Source organism: Equus przewalskii, chromosome 5 (assembly GCF_037783145.1).
Source record: "Equus przewalskii isolate Varuska chromosome 5, EquPr2, whole genome shotgun sequence".
Lineage (NCBI taxonomy): Eukaryota > Metazoa > Chordata > Mammalia > Perissodactyla > Equidae > Equus > Equus przewalskii.
The window spans coordinates 48405183-48419087 of NC_091835.1; the positions used below are offsets into that span (position 1 = coordinate 48405183).

The 13905-nt window shown below is 35.7% G+C and overlaps 1 protein-coding gene across 1 annotated transcript in view; it reads left to right on the plus strand.

The window, feature by feature from the left end:
• The window catches only part of PDE3A (phosphodiesterase 3A), a 293369-nt gene that overhangs the window by 257260 nt on the left and 22204 nt on the right, over positions 1 to 13905 (plus strand). Inside the window, exons 7-10 of the mRNA XM_008513554.2 lie at positions 521 to 606; positions 3182 to 3336; positions 4722 to 4859; positions 10332 to 10443. Of these exons, the coding sequence (XP_008511776.2) occupies positions 521 to 606; positions 3182 to 3336; positions 4722 to 4859; positions 10332 to 10443 (491 nt within the window). The remainder of the gene's footprint in view (positions 1 to 520; positions 607 to 3181; positions 3337 to 4721; positions 4860 to 10331; positions 10444 to 13905) is intronic.

The window sequence follows — 13905 nt, forward strand, 5'->3', positions numbered from 1 at the left end:
AAAAATAAAATCAATATACTATCATTCTATTTTCACATATGCAACCTTTTCTTAAAGGACTCTTCGGACGTAAAATGTCTTAACTCATAGAAAGAAATCTAATAATGAGGCTATTAAGCAGGCACAAAGGGATTCCATTGGGGAAGATATTTTTGACCAAATGCACGTCGCACCTCCAGAATTGCTACTCTGCGTAAGTGGCAGACTTTCCCAGGTTTCTCTAAATAATGTAACAAAATTTTGCCAGTAGTTGCACTTCAAATATGGTCTGGATTTTGGAGGAGGATGCGAGTCGAATGAAGTTTCTGATCCTTTGTGTTGATCGTGCTCTTGCAAAAATGCAAACATTATACTGCATGTCAGCATCCATGTACAACACAAAATGAATTTTTTCCATCAAACAAATAAGTAGAAGGTAGAAATACTTATTATTATCTATCTTAATGTACACTTAGATGGTATATGCCTATGATTCTTTGAAAGGAGAGGATATACTTACAGCTATTGCAATATTTCTCAGCTGCGGCAGACCGTATTCCCAAGGGACTCCCGCTGATGGGCCCCTGGAGAGAGGCAGTGCGGCCATTCGGACTCCAGGCAGAGCAGGTAATTGTTTGGATTCTGTTCCTCTAGATGGAAATCGCTTTACTTTTCTTTTTTCTGATCAAAAAGGTAACATGTGTTCCTGATTTTTTAGATTACAGAAAAGACAATGAGGGAAATCAAAATCATCCATAATCCTACTACCCAGAGTGAATCATGAGTAAAATTTTTGGTGCAAATCTGTCCAAAATGTTTCTGTACATCTATACACAAATGTATATATTTTTTTAAAATGAGAGGCCATTTTGTATAATGTATAGAACTATGTAGAAATGTTATTTTATCTTGGACATTGAAGGGTCTTCCATTTTAGGGTGCTCTCTGGGATCTGCATTGCAGACCTTGAGAAGTGACCCTGCTTAGATCACTATAAGCTCGTAAAGAACCATTGTTCATTAAGACGGTATTGTGGAGAGGTTAAGAACACAGACACTTGAAGCTGGTTTATATCCTGATTTGGCTACCTACTTCTTTGTAGTCTCTGTGCTTCAGTTCCTTCATCTGTACACTGGAAATAATAATAGTATCTACCAAACAGGATTGTTGTGAGAAGTAAATTCCTTAAAGCATATCACGCTCTTATTATCATCTGGGTCACTGTAAGTAATCTGTGTGTGCTGCCATTACAATAAGAAGTATTATTTATTTTTATTGATGCAGCCCTAGGGACTTGCTTTTGTTGGTGCTGAAAGTTCACAAGGGAGAGAACAATGATTACTATGAACTATAGACTTTAGGGTGAGAGAGTTACCTAAGAATTATTCTCAATTATTAACTTCAGCATTTCTTGATACATACTCAATAAGTGTTGACTGGTTATTGCCTATAAGAATGGTGTGCTGCAGCAATGTACAAAGGGCAGGGGACATAGGCAAGGAAAAATCAGAAGGAGAATTCTCTGTGTGGCCGTTATCTGATATTGCAACATTCCAAAGACTCAGAATATTCCCTTTTCTATGTCCCTGATCTTCTCTGACGCTACTGAGGCTATTGGAGAAGGGGAATATGTCCTTATCACCTTTGTGGCCTCATGTAGAGCTGTGGCCTTTGAGTGTGCTGCTTCATTTTTTCTGCAAATTCTAGGATTGGAACTTGTCAATTACATTTTCATACTGTGTCTGATTCTAACATGGAAGTGGTTGCATGAGGAAGATGGGTCCTGGGAAAAGTCCTACAAGATGCTCCTCATAGGAATAGGCTACATAACAAAAGCCATTATTCACTAGCAACTTAAGAAAAATCAGCAGACGTCTGAGGACATACAACTAACCTGGAATATCTGAAGCAATCTTGAAAAATGAGAATAAAGTTAGAGGAAATACCTTACCTGACTTCAAGACTTAAACTACAGTAATCGAGATAGCGTGGTGCTGACATAAGGACCAGCAAGGAGATCAAATGGAATAGAGTAGAAAGCCCTAAATTAGACCCACACCTACATGGTCATTGAATTCTCAACAAAGATGCCAGAGAAATCCAATGGGGTTGGAAAAAAATGAATATCGCCCCCTACTTTATACTACCTGAAACATTATTCTGAGTTGGAGCATAGACCTACATATAAAAGTTATCACAATAAAGCTTCTGGAAGAAAACACAGGAAGATATCTTTGTGACTTAGAGGAAGGCAAAGATTTTGTAGGCCATGGAAAGCAATAACCATAAAAGGAAAAAAACTAGACTTCATCAAAAGCAAAGAGTATAGGAACTAGGGTCGGATTTCATGAGTTGAAATTTGGGAGGCAAAATTTACCAGCTGGGTGCCTTGGACAATTTACTTATCCTTTCTGTGCCTCAGTGTTTTATCTGCAAAGTGAGGGCACTAGTAATGCTGTAATGCAATAATATGTGCCTTATAGGATTGCTGAGAGGTTCAGATGTGTTAGGACAAATGAAGTGGTTTCGGTGGTGTTAGGTACAGAGCAAGTACTCAGTAAACTGCGTTCAGGCACCATATTCTGCTATGAGAAGCTTGTCAAGGTCTTTGCCCTGGGAACGTGTTCTTTGGATGCTTAATATGACCTGATTGATCCTCTAGTTAGCACAGTTTAATGCTGACTGGAACGAGAGACACTGGAGAGAGGCAGATAAGGAAGCCGCAGATTCCTCGAGATTGAGATTGAATAGCTAGGGTTTCCCGTGCTCTTAAGCACATGCTATTGCTCCATGTTCTACAAGCTGCTTTGTTCTTGGGTGTCAACTCAGTTTCTCCCACCCATGTGCCCATTCTAGAGTTAGTGTTTTAGTCAGCTGCTCGGTGGTTTAGTGTGGTGGGGGATGCATAGAGGAAAAAGAAAAATAAACTCATAGGATTTTTAAAAAGATATGAACTACTGATCTAAACATTATTAATGGGTTATTGAATGTCATGTAAATCACAGCTCCTAATTCCATCTATTTTATTGGGATAAAAAATATGTGCTTTCTCTCACTCTATGATCTTCTATTTTTGGTGTGCAAGCTCATGAAAGCAATATTTCCTCAGCACTATATTTACCATATGCATTCTAGGAATATTCACTGAAATGGGACCCGTTTTTCCATTGCAAGTTCCAGAAGCTCTTCTCTTTCTTTGCAGATGACACTGCTCAAGTTACCTCTGATTATGAAACCAATAACAACAGTGATAGCAGTGATATTGTACAAAATGAAGATGAGACTGAGTGTCCAAGAGAGCCACTGAGGAAAGCGTCGGCTTGCGGCACCTACACGCCTGAGACCATGATATTCCTGGTAGCCCCATGTCACTAAACTCATTCATTTACTTGAGAAATTGGCTTCTGTTACAGAAATTGTCTTAGAGCTAGATCCCTGAATTATTAGAATGACAGATCTCATTTGAATCACACATGTATTATAGCCCTACTCGTACATATCAATATAATTTTTTCCTATCCACATCTTATTCATCTCTTAATGATTCTGTTATTTAGTGATTAAAAATGTAAAATGTTCATCTCCACAAATGATTAGATACTTCTTAACCCAACCTAAGAGTGTAAATATGCATAGGAAAAATGATTATTTCACTGAGTAAAACAGTGTTTATAAATATCCATCAACCAATGAAAAGGAAATATATTAGTTGTCTTAGGGCTTCTGCTGGTTTTTTTCTAGCACCTCCTTGATTTCAAAAGTGAGCCAATATTTATTTTGCTTGTTATGTTAAATCAGTTTTATATTGACACTTCCTACCCATTAAAATATCCTTTAATGGTGACATTTTGTGTGTTTAAAGAGATCCATTTAAAGAGGATGAAAGCATAGATTTAAGTCAAGTTAATTTTGGGGGGGCTGAAATAGTAGAAAATACTTGACTATCGTGTGATCATCAGCGGTTGCCATTACTGTGTTTCTTTTAGCTGATTTACCACATATACTTTCAAATCAAAGAGATTGTCAGATAAAATAATTTGTATGTTTCTTTATCCTTATTATTTTTATTTTCTATTTTTTTGGTAAATGTACTCTTAAGACTGTCCTCATTTGGAACCAATTATAAGATGCCTTTGCATTTGTCTGGTTCATGTTTCTTTGGAAACTGTACATTACATAAATTAAATTAAAATCCCGGAAAAATATGGCAGTTGTCATTCCACAGGATTCATGCTGATTCTGAAGCACTAATACAAATTTGACCTGTTAGAGTAGGAGTGATAACTCCCCCCTCCACTCATGGGTTTCTTTTGAGAGTCCAATATAAGCCAGGAACCCTCGCCCCAGAAAAATTTACACAAATATATAAAGAGATAAATTTACATACAATTTGAGACTGTTCTGAGGTCCTTGAGTTTTTATTTAAGTAGTTATAAGTATAAAAAGTAGTTATTTAACTTATGGAAGAAACATCCATTTTTTTGCTGTAGTATTTGTGAACCAGCAATAGGCAGGCACCTAATAATGTAAAATTCATGGTCTGAAACAGGTTAGGACCTTTTCTCCTTACTTTGGGGTCATTGTCTTGTTCCTCTTGATTTGTTTTTGAAGATCACTCATTCGCCCTGAAGTTTTAAGTCATTTATTTCAGGTAAACTCAGTTGTTGAATTAAACTTACCAAAGTGCGAACTGCTTTGTAGAAAAACTGCATGTTGTTAAAACATTTTTGTCTTTATTACAGGACAAACCAATTCTTGCTCCTGAACCTCTTGTCATGGATAACTTGGACACAATTATGGAGCAGCTAAATACTTGGAATTTTCCAATTTTTGATTTGGTGGAAAAAATAGGAAGAAAATGCGGTCGTATTCTTAGTCAGGTAAGAAATGCGTTCATACATATGACTTTAAATATAGAAAAAAACAATTCCTTGGTTGATTAAAGCTCTGTATGTACTTGACGCCAGTGGCAGGTATTGGGTGGAAAAAGGAAATTTTAATACTCAACATTCTATAGATTTCTTGGTGGTGGATTAACAACAGAAATTGAAACGTCAAGTGAGTAGAACACCATATTCTGCCATGGAAATTTTATGTACTTTTTAAGACAAAGTGAAGTGGGGCAGAGATATATAAGCAAGATGGAGAAATTATCTAAAATTCATAGAATTCAGCAAAAGAAAAGTTGACCCAAGCCCTCAAAAGAAGAAAGTTTCCTATTTATAAACACTAATTTGTAATTATTTCCAATGACTACTTTTTTAACTTTTGAATATTATAGTGCTTAGGCTTTATAAAAAATAAGATATTATGCAGAAATATGTTTCCTCCCAGTGTTGTGAGAAACAGATCAAATAGATATCTCTGTCTTTTAATATGGAAAATACTTTTATGTAGCGCAAGAAATATAGAATGCACTCTATTGCTGCATAACAAACCTTTTAAGATTTTTTCCTTAAGCTTAAAGGTTTCCCAAACAAAGAAGTATTTGTTTCCCTGAGGGAGAAAGAAAATATACAGAAATTAAAATTTGAACATGTTTGATCTCAATAAACAAAACAAAGCAATTGATTTGCTCTATTATTGAACACCTATCAAAATACACACCCTTAATTAAAGGGAATGATACAATAATATTTATCAGCTTATTTAAAAATGTTTCAGGTGAATTGTTATAGATTGAATAAGTATCTCAGCAAAGATACTAAGACTACCAAACTTGTTAATATGAAACTTAGGTGATAATAGAGGGCCCAGATTTATTGGAGCCACTAACACTTACTTCCCTGTAAAACACTGGAAAAGAAATCACTTGCTATACTGACTTCTATTCAGTGCATCAGAGATGGGCTTTCTTCAGACCTCGCAAGAAGTATCTGCGTGTGGGACTTTGCGGTGAGGATTCCTGATCTGTGAAGGTTTGAAGGAAGAAGATAGAGGAGCCTTTTCCTCTATTGTTCGGTTCCACAAACAAAGTACTAGTCTAGTCTTCAAGAAGAAAAGTATGTCCCTGCCTTAAAGGAACTCCCGTTCTGGTAGGGAAATTAGATGTATCAAAATAATGACAGTTCAGCTTGCTGCATACAAAAGCAGTATGCTAAAATGATTGATGGAACATGAAGCTCAAAATAATTACAAAGTCTGTATGACATGCAGCTGTTGCCTCTGCTGGCCCATATTCTGCCATGAACACGCGAGGGCTGGAATGGCGGCCCTTGCCCTTTTACCAGGAGTTCATAGCCCCATTCTCCCTCTCTTCCTTTCTCCTCAGTGCTAAGCAACATCTTTAAGGCTAACTGATCTGGAGAACAGGTTCAAGGACAGCTGTTTTTATACAATCTGCCTTAGTCTCCTGCCTGAGGGCTCCTCCTGGAAGGTTCTGGATCCTGCTTCCTGAAACCCATTCCTGACTATGATTAGGGAATGATTTTTTCCTGAAAATATGCCTGTCATGGTGCCACAAGAAGATGTGGCAGTGGGTCAGGAAGTCTTCTTTCACTTTTACTGGGGAACGTGTTCCCTGGCCTGGAGGGAAAAATCTCACATTGTTTTGTATTTGGTATATATGTCCCAGACTCCCCAAAACTCTACAATTTAATCTCAGTAACTTTGATGCAGGTATTTTTTCTTTCAATCCCTATTTTACAGAAGAAGAAACTGAGGCTTAAGAGACGATACACTATTCACCTTAAGTCCTAGAATAAATATTGGACCCATGATTTGAATGCAGATATATCCGTGTTGGAAGTCCAGGCTGTGTACCTTCATTGCAACTGCTTTTCAGCCCCCTGTAAAACACATTCACTTATTTTATCTTCAAACTGTCCCAGTGGAGAGTCTGAGCGAGAAGAAAAGTGGTTATTATAGCAGTCGGTTTCACAGCACAGGCGATAGCATGCCAAACGGTGCAGGTACCTCGCTCCCTTGAGGTTCCAGGTACCTCGCTCCCTTGAGGTTCCGGGAGCTGGGAGGTGGGAGGGTGGAGCTTGACCAGCTTTGCCACAAAATGTTTTCTAAGAGTCGTGGATACAAGTAGACCATAGTAAGATTAGAGATAATTCAAATTAGGTTTCGGCAAAATTCATTAGCCTATCTTTTTTTTATCCAGGCGTCTTTCAAAAGTAAAATAAATGCATAACTACATGATCCTTATTATGTCACTGTTTTTCCAGTTTATAAAACATTGACCTTTGAGAAAATGCAGCTTTATTTGCCCTACTAAGTAGAACTTTATGGTTTTTTTCTTTGATTTGAGTTTATAAACACAAAAATCATGAAGTTTTTACTGTGTGAAAGGCATACTTCTTTCACCTTCGTAAGACTTCAGGACAGCTGAAATGAATTAACTTGAACATTCCAAGAAATCACCTTTTGGCTGAAACTACACAGAGAAAGTCTTACGTCAAAAGATTTTGAAAGAGATGTATGCGCAATGGAAATGACTTCGGAGTCTCAATATACTGCCTGCTTTTTTGATGATTATCGTGTTTATTTTAACAAATTTAAAAAGACAGCATTCAAATTTTGGAACAGTGCTTGCCTTTTTCACTTACCCATATTTACCCACTTAATGATGTCTTTTCTTTATTTAGGAGTTTGGCTTATTGGTGATTCATTTTTAACATCTTCTTGGTGAAAATTCTATTTTAAAATTGTACTTTAAAATATCCTATTGCCTTAATTTTTCGATTCATCTTTCAAAGATTTGAGAGAATAATAGGAAACTTTAGTTATTTGCAGTCCTAATAACATTACTTTTCACATACTGGTGGTAAGATTTGAAACAGTTAAGAAGACAAAATCTGAAGCCAAAATGCTTGGCTTGAATTCTCATTCTGATAATGTGTCAGCTGCGTGATCTTGGACAAGTCACTCAACCTATCTGTGCCTCTGTTTTAATGTTAATAATTAACAGTACCTATCTCATAAGGTGTTGTGAAGATTAGTAATTTTAATATTTATAGCATTAAATTATAAAATGTAACTTAATAATTGAATAGTAATATATATATAAAATTAATTAGAGCAGACATCTCACTTATTAAATGCTATATATGTGTGTCAGCGGCTATTGTTTTATTATTGAAGTAACATGCATAGCTAAATCCATTAGGTATTTATAAACAAGAACTCAAATATGGTTTACAGCAATAGTAAAGAGAAGATAATTAAAAGAAGAACTAGCTTGAAGTATTACAGAAACCATAAACTTCACTTTCTATTGCATTTTTAAAGGGAAGAGGTGGGGATGTTATGTTACACAGAAAAGGGGTAAAAATTAAGTATATCTGCCATTCAGAGTAAAGAAAAGCACATAGAAGTTGACGTACATATTATATAACCTGTTCTGAACCAGTAGCTACAGAGCTCCTTTTAAAACATATGTCAAATAAAGTCACTTCCCTACTCCAGTCTCTTCAATGGCTCCCTACCTCAATCAGAGTAAAAGTCCTTATAAAGATCACTCTGGCTATCAAACCCCAAGATTGTACCTGACCCTATCCCATTCAACAATTATTGAAATTCTACACCTGTTCTCATTCATTTTGTTTTACCCACACTGGCCTTGCTGTTGCCTGAGTACAGCAAGCATACCTCAGGGCCTTTGCACTGGCTTTCCCCTCTGCATGGAAAACTCTTTCTTTGGGTATCCGTGTACCTCTCTCCACATCTCCTTCAACTGTTTCTCAAATGTTACTGGAACGTGCCTATTCTAACCACCATACTTAAAAAAGCAAATGCTGCATTTTCCCTGAACTCTCAGTTCTTCATCTCTGCTCCCCTTTTTCTTTTTCCATTTGACTTATCACTTATCCGAGCATGGTATATACTTAACCTATTATGTCTGTTGTTTGCTGCCCTCCCCTGCTAGACCATAAGCTCCGTGGAGGACAACATGTTTGCTTTTTCACCTGTATATGTGCCTCATACATAGAAAATTGTCAGGATCATAGTAGGCATGCAATAGATATATGCTGAATGAATGAATCCCTTTTTAGTTATATATGTGTATATATATACATATTGTATGTGATAAACATTGAATATATAATTTAAAAATATTATTTAATTTGAATAGATTTAAAGTCAATAACAAAAGAGAGAAATTTAACTATGAGTAACATATCAAAGATTTAGAAGAAGTATTTCAAGAGAATTTTAAGAAGAAATGCAAACAATAAAAATGATGAATAATTCTTTCTTGGTCTCCTGAATTATAACCAACCCTGTGCCTTTGTGACATGAAGTAAGGCCACTTTAAATGCTACTGTACTCCTTTCTGCCACGTGCATAACCATCTCTCCACATTATCTTCTTCTGTGCCTTTATCATTTTTTCCTCCATCATTTGCACGTCAAATATGCCAGTTACATCCAAAGGTATTCACTTGATTTGAGTTACCCGAGCTGTGAAAAAATTGGAAGGAGAATAGTCAGAGGAGAAAGAAGACAAATGAGGAAAAGTAGTTTAGACATTGTGATTTATACTGGATTAGAATAAAGCATTTTTCTCTATATGTTTTAGTCCAGGCAAGCTTTTCCTCTCTCTCATAATTCTTTCCTCTTATCCTTCACTAAGGCACAACTCTGTATTCTTTATCTTCTGGAAAGCGTTTTTTAAAAATAAAATTAGTCCAAATTAAAACTTGCTATCATTCTTTAGCACTTATACTATGTATTATACAGTTAAAAATTTAGTAAGTTTTATTCTCTAGTTATCAATATCACACACAATTTAGAGCCTTCATGGTTTCTATACTGTACACTGTTGTTTTGGTTGGCTGTTTCTTGGGTGTATGTCTCTACTTTTAAAAATAGATTATATACCCCTTGTGATCAGGGACCACAGGGCTAGGCACATCTTCAATATCTGCTTGATTTGTTGTTTCCAGTAAGTGTTTCTATTGGCAGTAAATTAATATGCATGATGGAATGTATACAGTTGTCCCTCGATATCCACCAGGGATTGGTTCCAGGACCCCTAGCAGATACTAAAAATCCAAGGATGCTCAAGTCTCTTGTACAAAATGGCATAGTATTTGCATGTAACCTACACACATCCTCCTATATATTTTAAATCATCTCTAGATTACTTATAATACCTATACAATGTAAATGCTATGTAAATAGTTTTTATGCCATATTGTTTAGGGAATAATAACAAGATTAAGAAAGTGTGTACATGTTTAGCACAGATACAACTATCATAGGCTTTGTTCCCCAGTTGGTTGAATCCACCAGTGGGGAACTCACAGATATGGAGAGCCACTGGACTTTTCTTTCCATTTGTCTCCTTATGTCTAATGCACTAGAAATGTTTTGTAAGGCTTTGTCTTTCTTTCTCTTTGACAGGTGTCATACAGACTTTTTGAAGACATGGGCCTCTTTGAAGCTTTTAAAATTCCAGTTAGGGAATTTATGAATTATTTTCATGCTTTGGAGATTGGATACAGGGAAATTCCTTGTAAGTAGAAGTTATTTGTGAAATAATATTTTTAAAATCTGTCAAATTTGCTATGGGTAGTAGGATATTAAATTATTAGCAGCTAGCACAGAATTGCACGTTGTAAACACTCCGTATGGCCACATGGTATAGTGATTGGAGATGATGGCCTGTGTTGGAATCCTGGCCCCTTCACTTATCAGCTGTATGAGATCCTGGGCTTTACTTAACCTCTATGTACCTCATTTCTTAATCCATAAAATGGGAATCATAATGTCTGCTTTGTAGGATTTTTATAAGGATAAAATGAAGTAATAATTCTAAAGAGATTATAATAGTACCTTGCACATAGTAAGTGCAATTTAAGTGTGTGCCAAATAAATAATTTCTTATTCATTTTATAATGTACTTTTTTTTAATTGGTTGAATTTAACTTTTGTACTGGCATCTGCAGAGTTAAATTACTAACTACTGAGGTTTTTGAATATGAGATAAACCTGGCTGGGAGTAGAGAGACTGGTGGGTGATGGTCTAATGAATAAAATAGAAAAGAAGAGACGTCTGGAAGTGATTGTGGGTAAATTATTAGAAACATTTAAAACATCAGGATTGTGTAAAGACCAAAGGAAAGGATACAACCAAGTGTTCATGTGTATGAACTCTTAATATTGTCAGAATAAGTTTGTCATTTGTAATCATGAGAAAGAACATGGAGAAGATGTTAAATTAAATTTTCAATATGTAGCATTTCAGGTATCATCAGAACATATAAGTAGAATTGGCTTACATGCTACAAAAATACATGGAGCTGGAAAAAATGTCCATAAATCCAATCAGGGAAGTTGTGGAAATGTGTAGAAATCATGTGGTACTTTTAGGAAATAATTGCACAGAAAGAAAAATAGTAAAACATAGTATATTGGTTGGAGCATGTGTTAGAAATGTGTTATTTAAATCGTGTTTTAACTTTTAAGTTTTAAATTTGCTTTTATGTCCCTTGACTTTAGAACCCATGTCTTTTTATAGTTGTAAAGAGCTGAAATTGAGTAAAAATTATATGGTAATAAATAAAGCACAGATATTTCCAGAAAGGAGTAGCGCATTAACCTAGTGATCCATTATTAACATTGTTTTTCAAAATGGCATCCACATGCTACATTGGAATGAAAATAACCAGCTGATGCTATGTGATAGGAAAGAAGAATGAAGAATTGAGTTTACACATTGTGTGACGAAAAAAGGAGCATGAAGAATTGAATCTACAAATTAGATTTGTTGGGGAACATGGAACCCAAAATGCAAGCAAAGGAGGACAGTGGGAGTAGAGGAAAGAGGAACTTAAGAGCACTAGGCCCCTTGGGAGTGTCTGGCCGACGGGGCCATGGAAGTTGGAAGAGAGATATGAAAAAGGAGTAGTTTGAAAGGATCTCAAGATAAGCTTGGCTTTTTTAATACCATTTTCCCAGGGCCCACCCTGGTTGGCTGCCAGAGACTGACATAAGTGTTAGTGGTTTCTCAAAGGTTAAGGAGTTACATAAATAAACTTTTATAGAAAGGAAGCCACTGAAAATACTGAAGAACAGCTATTCACCAGACTAAATTTACAAATTAATGTACTATTTCCAGAAATATTCTACTGATAGAATGAGCTCTGGCCAAGATCCACTGAATTAGCTTTTCTCAGTTTAATATATCATTAAACTGTAAGAAAGTGGACCGGTGTTTAAGTGTAAAAAGAAGTTTCCAGATTCTAAATTTTGTTATTCATTTTTACATTTTCTTATTACATTTTTATGTTACAAGTGAGTAGATGTTTTTCCTCAAATAGTGGATTCTTCATTCCATGTGAAAATTTGTTGTAATAAACCTGCTTGTTTTATTAGAATTTCCAGATTTTCCATAAAGAAAATTTATTTACGTCTTCTCACAGAAAAGTTTTAGCTTGATTGGTGATCACTTTGAAATAATAATACCTTGTGTGTCGTAGGGTTGTAAATTTAGACTAATATGGATATTTATTAAAAGCTTTGTTTATCATTAATTATAATTAGCATACACGAATGTATGTCTACATATTTTAAAATTTACACCTAGAGAACTATATTTCTATTAGCTCTATCTAAATAAATCAATAACTAAATGAAGAAGCCTAAGAGTAACCAAAATGGGAATATATTAATATGACGAGTTAAAATATTAGAAAGTAAGTTTTATTATACTTCTAAGTACACCGTTAGCAATTTCCAAGAGAAAGGGGAAGATATGAAAGGTTTTAAATTTGTACCCAGAACACTTACTAGAATTTGAAGAATCTAGATTTAAAAATAGACAAAGATAAATGGATATTTCATGAAGTAGCAGTGGGTGAGGTAATAAATATAGGTAACTCACTGATAGAAATGTGATACCAAAAATATAAGGATTACGATAAATTACAGTATAGTTTATACTCAATTGCACAGAGAGATAAATAATGTTTAGGATTGTTCATAGTCTCTTTCAATTGGGCATATTGGCTAATAAAGAAGATAAATCAGCAAGTCATTTCATTCATGGATTCAAAGTTACTTTTGAGAATGCTTTTTCTAGTTTCAAGGACGTTTGCCTCTAAAGTATATTCTTCCTAATAACTCTCATTCTTGTTATTCAAGTTGGAGAAATGGGGAGGATGCCTCAGAAATACCTGTAATCACGTATATTTAATGGCAGCGATAAGAATAGTCTTGCTCAACCTGTGTTTAGTTCAGTTCAATTAAACTATATATGCTATGCCCACCAATTTTAAGGCTAGGTACTGAGGTGGGATGGTACAAGCCAGATGGCAGCACCATTATAGTATTAGCTATACCCTAAGGAAGAAAATGTTGAAAGTCTTGCTTCTTTTCTTTAGTGCTTTCTCTCACCCCATGGTGCATAGGAGCATAGACAAAATTTTAAGTTGAAAATCTATGAATTTAGGTCTTAAAAAACTGTGAATTTTGCATATAACTCCAACCCTCTATCCAGCTCACTTCAACTCTGTGCTTAAGGGATAAAGAGAAAGCTGAGAAAACAAGTCTATCAGGACAGAAAAGGGAGATGGGCAGGCTCTGGGAAAGAAGGAGGGCATGCGATGTGTTAATGTGTGCATGTGTGTATGTGTTGTCAGAGAGGCAGAGGGGGTTGCCAGGTGGGTGAGGAAATTATCAAGAGAGTTAGAGCTTTGTCTAAAATGCAGAGGTGAAGGGAGAGGGATGATAATGATAAAGATGATAATAAGGATAGCTCTGATATTATTCCGTACCCTCTTTGCCAGAAGAAGAAGAGGAATCTTTGAGCTTGTTTGTGTGTCCTACAGAGACCGGTTGGTAGCCTGTGTTGACCTAGCTAGCTTCTTGGCTTTGCTCCTGAGTTGGTCACCAGAGAGTTAATGGTGAGAGCAATAGTGATACCAGCCCTTGACCCAATGCTTACACATAGTACATGCTAAGTAAATGTTTGAGT